This window comes from Cyclopterus lumpus, chromosome 8 (genome assembly GCF_009769545.1).
Source record: "Cyclopterus lumpus isolate fCycLum1 chromosome 8, fCycLum1.pri, whole genome shotgun sequence".
NCBI classification, from domain to species: domain Eukaryota; kingdom Metazoa; phylum Chordata; class Actinopteri; order Perciformes; family Cyclopteridae; genus Cyclopterus; species Cyclopterus lumpus.
This window is the reverse complement of record NC_046973.1, coordinates 19,161-36,578: the sequence shown is the minus strand read 5'-3', so window position 1 is coordinate 36,578 and position 17,418 is coordinate 19,161. Positions and strand designations below refer to the sequence as shown.

At 43.6% G+C, this 17,418-nt stretch overlaps 1 protein-coding gene across 1 annotated transcript in view; it reads right to left on the bottom strand.

Annotated features, from left to right (window-relative positions):
• Positions 1-4,937: 4,937 nt before the first annotated feature.
• scn4ab (sodium channel, voltage-gated, type IV, alpha, b) overlaps positions 4,938-17,418 on the bottom strand; it is a gene marked incomplete at its 5' end in the record, with an annotated part of 29,967 nt that continues 17,486 nt past the window's right edge. Inside the window, 11 exons of the mRNA XM_034538934.1 lie at positions 4,938-5,309; positions 5,420-5,497; positions 5,649-5,793; positions 5,890-6,511; positions 6,716-6,986; positions 7,082-7,186; positions 7,274-7,411; positions 14,078-14,131; positions 14,350-14,634; positions 15,887-16,009; positions 16,659-16,832. Coding sequence (XP_034394825.1) covers positions 4,938-5,309; positions 5,420-5,497; positions 5,649-5,793; positions 5,890-6,511; positions 6,716-6,986; positions 7,082-7,186; positions 7,274-7,411; positions 14,078-14,131; positions 14,350-14,634; positions 15,887-16,009; positions 16,659-16,832 — 2,367 coding nt within the window. The remainder of the gene's footprint in view (positions 5,310-5,419; positions 5,498-5,648; positions 5,794-5,889; positions 6,512-6,715; positions 6,987-7,081; positions 7,187-7,273; positions 7,412-14,077; positions 14,132-14,349; positions 14,635-15,886; positions 16,010-16,658; positions 16,833-17,418) is intronic.

Genomic DNA, 17,418 nt, shown 5'->3' with positions numbered 1-17,418 from the left:
AGTCACGGCAACCAGCCACAATAAAGCTCCTCAACGTAGAACAAGTGGAAAAAACGGACTCATATCTACATAACTGATCCTCCTGTTAATGTCACGGTTAAGAATATTTTCAGAAGATCAGACTCAGTTTGTTCATTTAATAATAATAATCCTCAAATCAAGAGAAACTAATGCAGTAATTAACCAAACTCTTTGATTCTTGTTTATATCAGAATTTCAATCTGTACCATAAAGACCATAACATTCATTATAAAAAGCTTTGAATATTAAATGATTCTTCATATATGTGTCCATCCTATGTTTAATTTAGTCATCGTCTATTTTGTAATTGTATTATGTTGGTTTCTTCTTCAAAAAACCCTGATGAATAACAGCCCACGGACTGAAGCTACCTTGCCCGGACAAGGGAAACCGGGGCACCGTCCCGGAGCCAGACCCAGGAGGGGAGCTCGTCGGTGAGCGTCTGGTGGCCGGGCTTTCGCCCATGGGGCCCGGTCGGGCTCAGCCCGAAAAAACACCATGGAGCAGTAGTCACCCTGTGGACCCACCACCCGCAGGGAGAATTATCGGGGTCGGGTGCTATGTAGACCGGGCGGCGGGCCAGGCGGGAGACCTGGGCGGGCCGATCGCCGGCGGCATAGACTAGCTCTAGGGACGTGGAACGTCACCTCACTAGCGGGGAAAGAGCCGGAGCTGGTGCGGGAGGTGGAGCGGTACCAGCTAGATATAGTTGGGCTCACCTCCACGCACAGCATGGGCTCTGGAACCAAGCTCCTGGAGAAGGGTTGGACTTTGTCCTTTTCTGGAGTTGCCCAGGGTGAGAGGCGCCGGGCGGGAGTGGGGATACTCACGAGCCCCCGGCTGAGCGCCGCTGTGTTGGAGTTTTCCCCGGGGAACGAGAGGGTCGCCTCCCTGCGCCTACGGGTTGCGTGGAGTAAGGCTCTGACTGTTGTTTGTGCTTATGCACCGAACAGCATTTCGGAGTATCCGGCCTTCTTGGAGTCGGCGGGAGGGGTCCTGGAAAGGGCGCCGCCTGCAGACTCCATAGTTCTCCTGGGAGACTTCAACGCTCACGTGGGCAATGACAGAGAAACCTGGCGGGCGTGATTGGGAGGAACGGCTTGCCCGATCTGAACCCGAATGGTGTTTTGTTGTTGGACTTCTGTGCTAGCCACAGTTTGTCCATAACGAACACCATGTTCGAACATAAGGTGGCTCATAAGTGTACCTGGTACCAGAACACCTTAGGCCGGAGATCAATGATCGACTTTGTAATCGTATCATCTGATCTGCGGCCGTATGTCTTGGACACTCGGGTGAAGAGAGGAGCAGAGCTGTCAACTGATCACCACCTGGTGGTGAGTTGGATCAGATGGCGGGGGAGTCGGCTAGAAAGACCTGGCAAGCCCAAACGTGTAGTGAGGGTGAACTGGGAACGTCTGGCAGAGGATCCTGTCCGGGAGGTCTTCAACTCCCACCTCCGGAAGAACTTCTCAAAAATCCCGAGGGAGGCTGGGGACATGGAATCCGAGTGGACCTTGTTCAAAGCCTCTATTGTGGACGCGGCTGCTCGGGGCTGTGGCCGGAAGGTCATTGGTGCCTGTCGTGGCGGCAACCCGAGAACCCGGTGGTGGACCGGGGTGGTGGTTCCCATCTTCAAGAAGGGGGACCGGAGAGTGTGCTCGAACTATCGTGGTATCACACTGCTCAGCCTCCCGGGAAAAGCTTATGCCAGGGTGCTGGAAAGGATGCTCCGACCGCTTGTCGAACCTCGGATTCAAGACGAACAGTGCGAATTCTGTCCCGGTCGTGGAACAGTGGACCAGCTCTTTACCCTCGCAAGATTACTGGAGGGGTCCTGGGAGGCTTTCGACCGGGTCCCTCGGGGGTTTTTGTGGGGGGTGCCGCCGGAGTATGGGGTGCCTGGGTCGTGACCGAAAGAACGAGATCTCGGATACAAGCGGCCGAAATGAGCTTCCTCCGTAGGGTGGCCAGGCTCAGCCTTAGAGATAGGGTAAGGAGCTCGGACATCAGGGGGGAGCTTGGAGTCGAGTCGCTGCTCCTTCGTGTCGAAAGGAGTCAGCTGAGGTGGTTCGGGAATCTAGTCAGGATGCCTCCTGGACGCCTCCCATTAGAGGTTTTCCAGGCACGTCCAACTGGTAGGAGGCCCCGGGGAAGACCGAGGACACGCTGGAGGGATTAGATCTCCCGGCTGGCCTTGGAACGCTTTGGGATCCTCCAGAATGAGCTGGAAAGTGTTGCGGGTGAGAGGGAGGCCTGGGTCGGCTTGCTGAACCTGCTGCCACCGCGATCCGACCCCGGATAAGAGCTGATAATGGATGGATGGATGGATGGTTTCTTCTGTCTATTTCACATCTGTACATCCTGGAGACAGGCCCCACTGTTGTCTGTTCCCTGTAAAATAGGGTTTCTTTAACTGAAACGAGGGTCCTGGGGCACAAAGTAGACAGATTGTAAAATGTTGAGCTGTATGAATAAAACTGACTTGACAATAGTGTTAATAAAATGACATTATTGGACTTTGAAGTTTTTAAAGTGTTTAAATATGTTGAAATATAATTTTTTTTTAAACTTGATTTGCCTTCATCTCAAGTAGGAAAGCACATGACTGTACATATTAGCTACCAGTCAGTTATATAATTGAGTAGAAGTTACTGCTGGTTGGGTATTGCTCTAAAAGTGCACCTTTATTTAGCCTTTTTATTTGTATCATTATGCTAATTATTATTTGTTTGTTTATTTCATACTCTTTTATTGTTAAATCTTTGCCTTAGCAGGTAGGTTTTTGCTAGATTCTCCAATATGACCACTGAAAAGCATCATGTGATTGTTCATACTTTTATAATAGAATATAAATCATAATATATATTCAACATGCACATATAAACATTCATACACAATCATGTACCTAGCCTACCATAGCAATATCCACTCGCCTCACACTAATTGTAACGTGTCGGCCTACTAGAGATGTTCCGATACCACATTTCATTTGATTGATTCCAGTACTTGAACCTGTGTCTCGATCTAATACAAAGTATAGATATAATACATAGTATGGATATGACACAATGTATCACTCTCATAAAAAAACACATATTTTTCGACTATACCTTGAATAGGGAAGGTAGAGCCGTAGTAGCACTTAAATGTCTCTTACTGATAGCACTTTGTAGTTTAACACTTTAGTAGCACTTAAATGTCTCTTACTGATAGCACTCTGTAGTTTAACGTTATTGAAGAAATTGTACTTATTACACTTACACTTATTGTAAGTCGCTTTGGATAAAAGCGTCAGCTAAATGACATGTAATGTAATGTAATACGAAGTATGGATATGATACAACGTATGGATATAATACAAGATATGGATATAATACAAAGTATTGATATGATACAAAGTATGGATATCATACAAAGTATAGCTATGACACAATGTATCACTCTCATACGAAGTATGGATATGATACAAAGTATGGATATGATACACGGTATGGATAGGATACAAAGTATTGATATGATACAAAGTATTTGATATGATACAATGTATCACTCTGATTCAAAGTATGGATATGATACAAAGTATGGATATGATACAAGGTATGGATAGGATACAAAGTATTGATATGATACAAAGTATTCGATATGATACAATGTATCACTCTGATACAAAGTATGGATATGACACAATGTATCACTCTCATACGAAGTATGGATATGATACAAAGTATGGATATGATACAAGGTATGGATATGATACAAAGTATTGATATGATACAAAGTATTCGATATGATACAATGTATCACTCTGATTCAAAGTATGGATATGATACAAAGTTTGGATATGATACAAAGTTTGGATACGATACAAAGTATGCATATGATACAATGTATCACTCTCATACAAAGTATGCATATGATACAATGTATCACTATGATACAAAGTATCGATATGATACACAGTTTAGATATGGTACAAAGTATCGTTCTGATACAAAGTATCGGTATAATACAAAATATGGATATGATACACACTTTCGATATGATTCAAAGTATCGCTCTGATACAAAGTATTGGTATAATACAAAGTATGGATATGATACAAAGTATGGATATAATACAAAGTATGGATATAACACCAGTGCATCAAAGACAAAAGACATCAGGTCATAATTCCCTATCTAATGTGTAGCAACTGTATTCATTCAAGTTTCCCACCATGTTTTACATGATTAAATTTATCATGATAATGTTATAATTTACCTTCGTACAATTCTAAATTTTACTCAATGGACTTTGAACGTCTCATGAAGTAACTCAGTTTAACATCTGTTAACAGCTGTTAGCTTTGTTATTTAGTCAATCAGGATTGTGCTGCTAATAGCTAATGTTAACTAGCTCTTCTCCTGCCGATCTGTTGTTCACACTGTAGCATTATCCAAGTAAACATGAACTTGCGTGTCTGTATTCCCTGCACGAGACACGCTGTCGGCATCAGTAACCGTAATTTCAGCGTCATAAGGAAGTACTTCTGTCTTCACATTCATGTCTGTGCATGGCGATGACGTCACTTACTGATCCTTCGCAGTTTTATTTCAGACCGCAGAAGAACGTTCCGCTGCGCTTGAACTTCATAAATGCTTTTGTGAAGCTACAGAAAACATATTATGAAACACAAGCTACACTACTGCCCTAATAACTGTTACTAATAACCTCAAGTTGATCTGTAAAGTGTGAAATATGAAAACACAGTGATGAATCATTTGGTGTAAAAAGCCATGTAGAGCCATCTATTATTCAGGATCCATCACTCTGCAGTCTTTACAGAAGCAAACGGAGAGATTGGTACACTGCTCCTCCGACAGGTGAGTTTCCATGAAGGAAACCAGGAAGAAATAGGACGGACATGTTGAACATCAGACAATAGACTCCCTCAGGTTCTCAACCGGCAGGAAGTTGGAGGTGTTGAGGGGTGGAGCAGCATGGAGAAGAAACTCACTCTGAAGCTCCACCCGAGTGTGAGGAGTCTCCTCATCTGAAACACCTGCGATGGGCTCCTCTGTGTCCTCGCTGCCTCCATACAGCTGACTGATGCGTTTACAGATAAGTCCTTTTGTCTCGGGCGGAGACTCCTTGGCTCGCCGTCCCTCCATCTTCTCTCGGTATTTGTAGGATGCCAATTTGACCGTCCGCTTCAGGAGGTGTTTCCTATATGCTCTCTGGATCACCGTCGCCGCCACTTCTTCCTGTTTCCTCCGCAGAGTGCTGCTGATTGGTTCATATGACACCTGTAGGTAACAATGGCTATCTATGACTTCAGTAATGATGAAACAATACATGCCCTTTTTAGAATATGATAATAGTTCAAACTGTATAAAATAACAGAGTCAAACGTAACCTTGGAGGGATTGTTGGCCATGAACTTCTCCTCCATACTGGCTTTGAGAGCATCCATCTCTCCTGAATCACCCAAAACCTACACACATACAGTATAATACATATAATATGAAATAATATGAATTGATATACCACAACATCCAATGATATAAAACATGATAGCGCAACATGAATAATAATTGAATAATGAATAATTTGACATGACGTAATAAGTGAGCAGGTCATGTTACCTGTGCAGTGAGAGCCAGCAGGATGTCCAGACAGTGGATCTTGTCTCCAGGAACCAGAGGCAGATCCATGTGAATCAGTTTGATGGTGTTTGGTTTGGAGATCCTCAACGGATCCTTCAGAGTGTCGCAGAAATCTGACAGCTTACTGTGGAAAACAGGAGAGTCTATTAAAACCCTGCAGAGTTGTTGAACAAGACATCAGAGTCCGATTATGATCCATTACGACCAGATTAAGACTCACCTGTACTGTATGAACTGAGAAGCATCGGAGTCAAACTTCTCCCAAGTTTCATAGAACATCTCAAAGTCGTCCTCACACAGCGGGTCAGCGCTCTCCTCTGTAGCCACATTGAAGTTCTCCAGGATGATGGCGATGTACATGTTGACCACCACTAGAAAGGACATGATGATGTAGGTGGTGAAGAAGACGATGCCCAATGCCGGGCTGCCACAGTCCCCCCTGACCATCGACCCAGGGTTATCTATGTTGGGGTCGCAGTCCGGCGGCGTGTTCATGATGGGATTCAGCAGACCGTCCCATCCGGCTGACGTGGTGATCATAAACAAACAGATCATGCTGTTCCCAAACGTCTCAAAGTTAAACATGTCGTCGATCATGGCCTCCTTCCTCACGTACGCAAAGTTAGACATTCCGAAGATGGAGAAGATGAACATGATGAGAAATAGGAGGAGGCCAATGTTAAAGAGGGCAGGAAGTGACATCATCAGGGCGAACAGCAGTGTGCGGATCCCCTTGGCTCCACGAATGAGACGGAGAACTCGGCCGATCCGAGCCAATCGAATTACACGGAAGAGCGTTGGAGAAACAAAATATTTCTCTATGATGTCAGCAAGAAGGAGGCCTGACGGGAAGGAAGTAAGGAAGATGGGTTTCTCCTGGATTGTTTGACTTGTTTGACACAAACCAGCACTCACTTTATCTCGGACCCTATTTAATACCCAATAAAATAACCCTAAACTTTAAAACATCTCCAGATATGTCTGCACCTTAAATATGAATAAAAGACACTTTAATGACATCACCAGACATTGATTCGCTGACTCACCTACAATGGACAGGATGACAACAACAAAGTCGAAGATGTTCCAGCCAACAGCGAAGTAATGCTGCCGGAGAGCGATCATCTTTAGAGTGCACTCTGTGGTGAAGACAATGATGAAGACAAGGTTGACCCAGTACAGGATCATTTGTTTCTCCTCGCTCTGCTCGTCTGTCTCCACCATCATGGTCACCATGTTGAGGCAGATTAGCACCATGATGAAAATGTCAAAAAGCTGAGTCGTCACCAGGTCAAAAACTAGAGCCTGGAACTTGTTCTGGTGAGACAAGGAGACCAAAAACAGATGACGGACCGATCTTACCCAAACGTTTCATACCTGTATTTCACAAAGTCTGGCAGGAAGGAACTGACCTCAGGCCGTGGAACAGGTTTCTGAGGTTTCTTGGAGCCTAGTTTCTTCATGGCGTTGTAATATTTCTTCTGCTCCTCTGTCATGAAAAGATCTGTTCCCCCCAAGTAAAGACAACAAAACAGAGGAACAATTAATATCTGTTATCGCCACTGAATCTGGAGTTAAGATAATGTCAGTGAGTAGAAACATATCTTAGATTTCTGCTGGTTGAAGTTGTCTATGATGACTCCGATGAAGAGATTGAGGGTGAAGAAGGAGCCGAATATGATGAAGATGACAAAGTATAGGTACATGTACAAATTGGCCTCGTACTGCGGCTGGGACTCCACCTACACACAAGGTATAGTAATCATGGTAACATGGTACTTTTGTTAGTATTAAATCTAAAATTAAGAAATTCATGCAACATGTGACACTCAATTAAATGTAAGTCTGAACTAGTAAAAGCATATATTCAATTCAATTCAGTTTCTTTTGTATAGCGCAAAATCACAAATTACAAACTCCCCTCAGAGGGCTTTACAATCTGTGCACATACGACGTCCCTGACCTTTGACCTCACATCGGATCAGGAAAAACTACCCCAAAAAAGGGAAGAAACCTTCAGGAGAGCCACAGAGGAGGATCCCTCTCCCCGGATGAACAGAATCAATAGATGTCATGTGTACAGAATGAACAGCATTACAGAGTTACAATACATTCAATGAATATGACAGAAATTATGAATAATTAGTAGTAGGCATGCACCACGATCCAGACCTCCACAATCCATGAAACAGAAGGAGGAAGTACCTGTTAATCCCAGTATTAGTACCAGATTTACCAATATAGTACCTGTTAGTACCAGGATCTTTACCAATATAGTACCTGTTAGTACCAGTACTGGTACCGATACCAGCATATGTACCACTGTATCATTCAAAATGGAGATAAAACAATCTTCTATACTTTATATCACTATTTACAAACCATCACAGAATTGTTTTATTGATGATTTTACTAAATTACTTTCAGTTGTGTGCACTGATTTTGACTGTTTAGTAATTACAGGGGACTTGAATGTGCATGTGGATGTAGCCAATGACAGGCAAGCGAAAGAACTCACTCCTTGATATTTTTATTTTTCTATTTTTTATTTTTTATTTATCCTTTATTTAACCAGGTCGGTCCCGTTGAGATACAATGACCTCTTTTTCAAGGGAAGCCTGGCCAAGACAGCAGCATAGAAAAATTGCAACAGTCACAAGACACAACAGAAATCACATAACACAGATAAAATACATAACAAAAAAATAAAATAAGGCAACAGGACTAAATCTCCGGAATCACACCAAAACAAGAACAAGTGCGGTATGAAGCCGCTCCAATTTCTCTCACACGAGTCTTTAAAGTTTCAAGGTTGATGAGCTCCTTTAACTTTAGAGTGCACTGTTTGCACTGAATGCAATGTTTGGTCTAACTCAGCATGTGTCTGAGCCCAGCCACAAGAGAGGGCACACTCTAGATGTGCTCATTACCAAGAGTGTTAATATTTCAAATGTGAATGTCGTTGATGTTGCTTTATCTGACCATTTTTGTGTTTTCTTTGACTCGTCTGTTACACCAAAACCAGCAGTTAGGTCTGCAGTTGTTCGAAAAAGACTCATAAATGACGGCACAGGGACACCGTTTATGGAAATGATTAGGTTTGAAAATACCCTGTGTTCTAATGTTGATGATCTGTTGAACTCTTATACATTAAGTGTTTTAAATGTTTTGGATACCATTGCTCCTGTCAAGGTTAGAATGGTTAAAAGTAGGCAAAAGCACCATGGAGAAAAGAAGACTCGGTCAGGTCACAGAAAAGGGATTGCCGGAGAGCCGAACGGAAATGGCGCAAGTCAAAGCTCCAGGTTCATTATGAGATTTACAAAGAAAGGTTATGTGCGTTCAACCAGACTTTGCAAGGGAGAGTTATTTTTCTGAAATCACCACAAACTGCAGTAACAACTCTCGTGTCGTGTTTGCTACAGTAAACAGATTAACAAACCCTCCTGTTTCACTGCCCTTAGAACTCAATTCTATATCTAAGTGTAATAAGTTTGCAATATTGTTTAATGACAAAGTTCAAGGCATTAAAAATGCCATCAATTCCACAACACAAATATCTACTCTGCAGCCAGCTAGACACCTAGAGTGACACATGTCATACCTGTCAGAGATCATCTGCAGTCTGAGCCAATCGACGTGCTGCCTTGATGACTTACCCACTAGAGTTCTAAAGTCTGCTGAGCAGTTTGTTACCACAACTCGCTCACCTCGTCAACATCTCACTCCAGACTGGAACATTTCCAAAGTCCTTAAAAACTGCTGTCATTAAACCTCTTCTAAAGAAGAGCAGTCTTGATGCCACAGTACTGAACAACTACCGGCCCATATCAAACCTGCCATTCTTAGACAAAGTCCTAGAGAAGGTTGTATACCAACAGCTTACTGACTTTCTCCTGTCTAACAATGCTTTTGATACTTTCCAATCAGGTTTTAGGCCCCACCACAGCACTGAGACCTCTCTGATCAAGGTGACAAATGATATCCGCCTGAACACAGACGCAGGCAAAGTCTCAGTCTTAGTTCTGCTCGACCTGAGCGCTGCCTTTGACACAGTTGACCATGGGATCTTATTACAAAAAAAAAACTAAACTGGTTCAAGTCCTAACTCAAGGACAGGACGTATTTTGTTGAAATTGGTAACTGTGTCTCAGACCAAATGGCTTTGACCTGTGGGGTTACCCAGGGGTCAATCCTAGGACCCCTATTATTCAATCTGTACATGCTTCCATTAGGCCAGTTAATACGCTATAACGTGTCCTACCACAACTATGCAGATGACACTCAGGTCTACATGTCACTGACGGCAGGTGAATATGGGCCTGTAGATTTACTTTGTCACTACATCGAACAGATCAGTGTGTGGATGCAAAACAATTTTCTCCAGCTAAACTCAAACAAAACTGAAATCATTGTCTGTGGCCCACAGAAACAAAGAGAAAGTGTTATCAGTCACCTTGAGACTCTCTCTCTAAAACCTAAAAATCAGGTTAGAAATCTAGGGGTAATATTGGACTCAGAAATGAACTTTAACAGCCACATTAAATCAATAACATCAACAGCTTTTTACTATCTAAAAAACATTGCCAAAATCAAAGGAATAGTGTCTAAACCAGACTTGGAGAGACTAATTCATGCGTTTGTCTCAAGCAGGTTAGACTACTGTAACGGCCTGCTCACTGGGCTCTCTAAACGAGCTGTAAGACAGCTGCAGTACTTTCAGAACGCTGCTGCTCGAGTCCTGACTAGAACCAGGAAATACGATCATATTAGTCCAGTGCTCAGGTCTTTGCACTGGCTTCCTGTTGCTCAGAGAATAGACTTTAAAAACAGCTCTTCTTGTGTACAAATCTCTTAATATCTTCTTTGCTCTGTGGAGCCGTGTATTCCTATAGACCTCAGTAGTAGTAGTAGTAGTAGTAGTAGTAGTAGTAGTTGTAGTAGTAACTCTGAGGAGCCGTGTATTCCTATAGACCTCAGTAGTAATGACTTCATGAACTTCTTCAATGAAAATATTCTAACTATTAGAGGCAAGATTGATGATCTCTTGCCCTCAACCAGTGCCGATCTGTCCTCAAGTGGAGTGGCCTTGGAAACGGCTGTATACCCTGGTGTATATTTGGATAGCTTTTCTCCCATCAACCTTGACCAATTGTCTTCAACGGTTTCTACTTCTAAACCGTCTACCTGTCTCTTAGACCCCATCCCAACGAGGCTGCTTAAAGACGTTTTGCCTTTAATTGGCACCTCTCTGTTGGATATTGTTAGTGTCTTTGCTAACAGGCCATGTACCACATTCCTTCAAAGTAGCTGTAATTAAAGCTCTCCTGAAGAAGACCACTCTTAATCCAGAGATGTTGGCTAACTACAGACCGATCTCTAACCTTCCCTTCCTTCATCCTTGAAAAAGTAGTCGCAAATCAGTTGTGTGACTTTCTACATCATAATAGTTTATTTGAGGAGTTTCAGTCAGGATTTAGAAAACACCACAGAGACAGCACTAATGAAAATGACAAATGAACTCCTAATTGCATCAGATAAAGGACTCATCTCTGTACTTGTTTTGTTAGACCTTAGTGCTGATAAAGGACTCAGTTCTGTAATTGTTTTCTTAGACCTCAGTGCTGATAAAGGACTCATCTCCGTACTGGTATTATTAGACCTTAGTGCTGTGTTCGACACCATTGATCATGACATCCTTTTACAGAGACTGGATCAGTCGATTGGCATTTCAGGTACCGCACTAAGTTGTTTTAAATCCTATTTATCAGATCGATCGATATTTGTATTTGTAAAGGATGAAGCCTTGATCACCACCAACGTTAATCACAGAGTTCCACAAGGTTCTGTGCTTGGACCAATTTTATTTACCTTATATATGCTTCCTTTAGGCAATATTATCCGGAAACACTCCATAAACTTTCATTGTTATGCAGATGATACTCAATTATATCTATCTATAAAGCCAGAAGAGACCAACCAGCTCGCTAGAATTCAAGCATGTCTTAAAGACATAAAAACCTGGATGACCTGCAACTTCCTGATGTTAAACTCAAGCAAAACTGAAGTTATCTAACTCGGCCCAGAACACCTTGGAGATCAATTATCTGGTGATGCGGTTTCTGTAGATGGCATTGCCCTGGCATCCAACACCACTGTAAAGAATCTCGGCTTTATCTTTGATCGGGACTTGTCCTTTAACTCCGATGTGAAGCAAATCTCAAGGATTGCATTTTTTCATCTACGTAACATTTAAAAAATCAGGTACATCCTGTTTCAAAAAGATGCAGAAAAGCTGGTTCACGCGTTTGTTACTTCTAGACTAGATTACTGCAACTCCTTATTATCAGGCTGCTCTAATAAGTCTCTTAAGTCCCTCCAGTTGATCCAGAATGCTGCAGCTCGTGTACTCACACAAATTAAGAAAAGAGATCACATTACTCCTATATCAGCTGCTCTGCACTGGCTCCCTGTAAAACCAAGAATCACATTTAAAATGATTCTCCTCACCTACAAAGCCTTGATTGGTGATGCACCATCATGTCTTAAGGAGCTTGTAGTACCCTACTGCCCCACTAGAGAGCTGCGCTCACTAATTGCGATTTTACATCCGGTTCCTAGAGTCCTAAAAAGTAGGATGGGAGCCAGAGCCTTCAGTTATCAAACTCCTCTTTTATGGAACCAGCTTCCACTTTCAGTCCGGGAGGCAGACACAGTCAGCTCATTTAAGAGTAGACTTAAGACTTTCCTCTTTAACAGCACTTATAATTAGGGCTGGCTCAGGTTTGCTCTCCTGAAGGTTTCTTCACTTTGTTTTGGGAGTTTATAGTTAGGGCTGAATCAGGTTGGCCCTGGTCCAGCCCCTAGATATGCTGCTATAGGCCTAGACTGTTGGGGGACATTTTGGATACGCTGAGCTCCTCTACCCTCTCTCCTTATGGACTAATTCACATCTCTCCATTGCACATTACTATCTCTACTTCTTCCCTGGAGTCTGTGTGCCTTCTTGCCTCACAGGGTCCATTGGACCTGGCTGTGTCTGGAGCCGGTCCTGGCTTCGTGGCCCTGCCCCTGCCATGGCCCTGCTGATGCCCCTCCTCTCTTCCTTCTTCTGTTTACATGGATTATGGAGGTCTGGATCGTGGTCCATGCCTACTACTAATTATTCATACATTCTGTCATATTCATTGAATGTGTTGTAACTCTTTAACTCTGTTCATCTGCACACATGACATCTATTGCTTCTGTCCATCTTGGGAGAGGGATCCTACTCTGTTGCTCTCCTGAAGGTTTCTTCCCTTTTATCCCTGTCAGGTCAGGTATGGGGGCATGCTCCAAGGCAGCGCGTTGCTGCGTCCACCTTCCGACGGTACTCCCGGGGTCTCCGTATGGCCATCCTCCAGGCGGACACTCGTCCCAGCCCCATCCCACCGAAGTAACGATCAACCTGACGAAGCCACGAGGCACATGGGCGACCCCTAGGTCTCCTCCACCCAACAGGGTCTCTCAAAGAGATAATCCTGTGGGCCGGGTCAGCCTTAGGGAATCGTGCCACATGCCCATAGTGCCACAGCTGGCGCTCTCTTATAATGCAGGTAACATACCTAATGCGAGTCTCCCGGAGTAACCGCTCATTAGATACAAAATCCGACCAGCGATACCCGTCGATCCTTCGGAGAGACATGGTACCAAAGGAGTTCAGTCTTCGCCTCAGGTCACTGGTTAGCATCCAAGTCTCACACCCATAGAGTAAGAGAGGCAATACCAGCAACCTAAAGACTCAGACCTTTGTCCTCTTGCACAAATGCCGAGAACGCCAGACACCCTCATCCAGTGAGTCCATCACTCCCCAGGCGCGGCCCAGACGTTGATTGACTTCCTGACCGCATCCGGCAGAGACATGGACAACACTGCCTAGGTAAGTGAATGTCTCCGTGACCTCAACATTCTCGCCACACACAAGAACAGACTCGACAGCCGCATCCAAGACATCATTGAATGCCTGAACCTTGGTCTTGATCCAGGAGATACGCAGTCCCAGCGGTTCCGACTCCTCACCCAGCGACACGAGGGCCCCAGTGAGAACATCCAATGACTCCGCGAAGATGACTGCATCGTCGACAAAGTCCAGATCTGAAAATCTGTCATTACCAAACGAAACCCTGCAACCACTTGCCACCGACATCCTCCCAAGTATCCAATCCATGCACGCGTTGAACAGTGTGGGTGCTAGGACGTATCCCTGACGCACCCCAGTATTTACTGGGAAGAAGTCAGAGATAGCCCTTATATAGGCTTCAGGTCCAGTATGAGTACTAGTATTAGTTCCAGTATGAATACTAGTATTAGTTCCACTATGAGTACTAGTATTAGTAGCAGTGTATGAAGCTATTAGATGGTGTACTGACGTCTCTGGAGTCCACAGCTGCGTACATGATGTCCATCCAACCTTTAAACGTGGCCTGGAAAAGATTATTTGTATTATTTGTATTTATTTATGGAGACAGCTGAATGTAAAAGGTCTGGTCGGTGGAGGTGAAAACAGAAACAATCAGAAATGAGCTTGGCTCAGATTAAGACAGACAGTTGGGGTTCGGTGGTGCATCGATACTGTGTTGGGGTGACTATAGGGATGCCATAAGCTGTCTGATGGTTTTAATGTTTCATATGTCAGACTCACCACTTGCAGCAGTGACAGGTAGCCCAGCCCCACATTGTCGTAGTTAACCTTTATGTTTTTCCAGCGGATCTCAGTCAAATTGGCCTCCATCAGAGCAAAGCACTCGCTCCTGTTGTTGACATCTTCAGGAGGAAACATCTCCTCAGACGTCTCGTTAAAACAATAATAAAACTTTCCTGCAAACAGATTCACTCCCATGATGCTGAAGATCAGCCAGAATATCAGACAAACCAGCAGCACGTTAAAAATGGACGGGATCGCTCCAACCAGGGCATTTACCACCACCTGCAGACAGACAGACAGGTACAGGAAGAGAGGGAGGCAGACAGGTCAGGGTGTCACCTGATGGAATAATAACCCTATTAAACACACATGTGGAACTGTTAGGGTGCGGGTCATGAGCCTTCTATTGTAGCATTCAGTGAGTCTGGACCAGGTTTTACTGACGCAGATAGACATATAGCACATTAGAGGGTGTAATAAGAACATGGTGACGTTTCCATGTGCAGGAAGTCAGATTGGATAACAGACGTCGCATGACGGTCAATGAAAAGATTTGATAAAAGATAGAATTCTACAATGGACCTGTCAGAGTCAGATAGATGGTTAACAACCTCCGGTGACACAAAGACAGTAACCTGTCTCCCTATGGGGTCAGATCAGTCTCCCTTAGTCGCCCTTATTTTCAGCCAATGACATGAGCTCATCTCCCCCTCCCCTCCCCACAAGGCTGCCAGCGTTACAGTTGCGCAATTTGCGGATGGATACACAATTAATGTGTACCCCCCCCCCCTCTTGTTGTAAGTCATGACAACAAGGAAGTTGTTGTAAGTCATTGAAACTTCGGTTTAATCTTGTAAAAAATCTTGGCACGGCACAAATGACGCAAATAGAGCGAATCGAAAAATTCGCCCGCAGTCATTCGCGGCAGTCATTCAAACGTCGTCGGTGAAATTCACCGAGCTGTGTGAGCCCACGGGTGATGTTATGAACCCAAACACAAGGGCGTTAGATTTTCCGACGTGTGTGGGATGTCCACAAAAAGTATAAAGCAGAACTAGTGGTTATTTCTTCCATGGTGGATGGCGGAAATGATAACTGTTTCCACGGAGTAAAGCCACGGAGATAAGTCACGCCCCTCTAAGGCGCGAATGAAGCGAATGACGCTCATGTGATTGGTTGAAAATGAGGGCGACATCTGAAAAAACGCATTTGTGAAGTAATCCACAAACAAATGCAGTGCAATTGACAAATAAATACATACAATTCCACAAATAAATAGAAGAATCCACATAGAAATGCAAAAATGTATTTGTGATTTTTCTTTTTTTTATAAATCGTAATTTATTTATGTGTGCATTGGAAGGTATTTGTGAATCGTTCTGCATGCATTTGTAAATTGAACATATTTGTAAATTGTTCTGTTCGCATTTGTGAATCTTTGTGTTTGCATTTGTGAGTCTCTCTGTGTGCATTTGCAATTATTGAGACTGATCTGACCCCATATCTCCGTCAGTGTTTAAAATGCCTGTCTCACCCTCATGCCCTCGAAGCGAGAGAGGGCCCTCAGGGGCCTCAGAGCTCTCAGAGTCCTCAGAGACTTGATGGCGCCCAACTCAGAGTATCCCAGGATGTTTGCTGTCAGAGACACCAGAGACACCTAGAAGACACACCACAGCTGGTGATGACCTCACACATACTCAAATAACCTGGTGATGACATAACACATTCTCAAAAACCTGGTGATGACATCACACATTCTCAAAAACTGGGTGATGATGTCACACATTCTCAGTGAGCCTCTCGTTGACACTTGTTTGGATCAGAGAAACAATCCTATGGAGACACCACTGGAATCTAATTATAGTAATAGAATCATTATAACAATATATAATATGGATATAATATCTACAACTATGCAAAAATGTGGTTTTAAACACAATTTAAAAAAGCATTTTGAATGTTACACTATTAAGTACAGTCCTACTTTATAGTGTGTTTCCTGATTAGGAGGCATTTAATGTCGCTGTGTAATGTCACTGTGTCATAAGGGGCGACTGTGGGTCAGTGGTTAGCAGGTCCGTCTTTCAATCAGGGGGTTGGCTGTTCAATCCCCGCCCTTGTCGATGTGTCCTTGAGCAAGACACTTAACTCTGAATCCTTCCCTGTAGCTGTCTCTACAGTGTATGAATGTAATGTAATGTCATATTGAATGAATCAATCCATCCTCCCTGTTGGAGGATGTTCGGGTGAATCCCTGAAGCATCATTACTGTTTCTATGGTTACCAGCAGGTATTCATGCGCTTACGTCTACGATGAGGAAGTCGAGCCAGCACCAGGCGTTGGTGAAGTAAGTCTTGAATCCATAGGCAACCCACTTGACAATCATCTCCAGCACAAACACGTAGGTGAACACCTGGTCTGCATACTCCAGGACTGTCTTGATGACCCGCCGTTGCTCCAAGTAGATGTCCTCAAACGCCTGCTCACACACATACACTTAGTTCATGTTTCATGTGTTGTGTATTCTATTTCAATTACATTACATTTTAATGTACACACAAATGTGCCTCAGAGGACTTTACATCTGTACACCTCCTCTGACCTTTGACCCTCACATAAAAACAGGAATAATTCCCCCAAAAAACCTTTTCCTAGGGAAATAAAATAAGAATGTTCAGGGAGAGCAACCAAGGAGGATCTCTCTCCCATGATGCATTGCATGCAGAATGTATGGTATGCTATCATTTTATTTATGCCACACGCTAAAGTCCTTTGTCATAGATTTAAAGTGAAGGGATATGGAGATGAACATTTGGACAACCATCTCAATAAGGTACAGCCTGATTTAATGAGACCGCCTTCTGGAGATTCCTCTTCCCAGGCCATTCACATACTGATGGGAGGAGCTACCATAATGGACGGATTCTGTTTAAAATGTTGTTGTAGTTTTCCTTGTCATAATTGTATAAACTGTTATTCTATGATTAGCGCCAATCTATTCAGCCACCCAGAGTCTGGTGTTTTACATGGAGGTCATATGCAGAATCAGATGTAACAGTTACTTA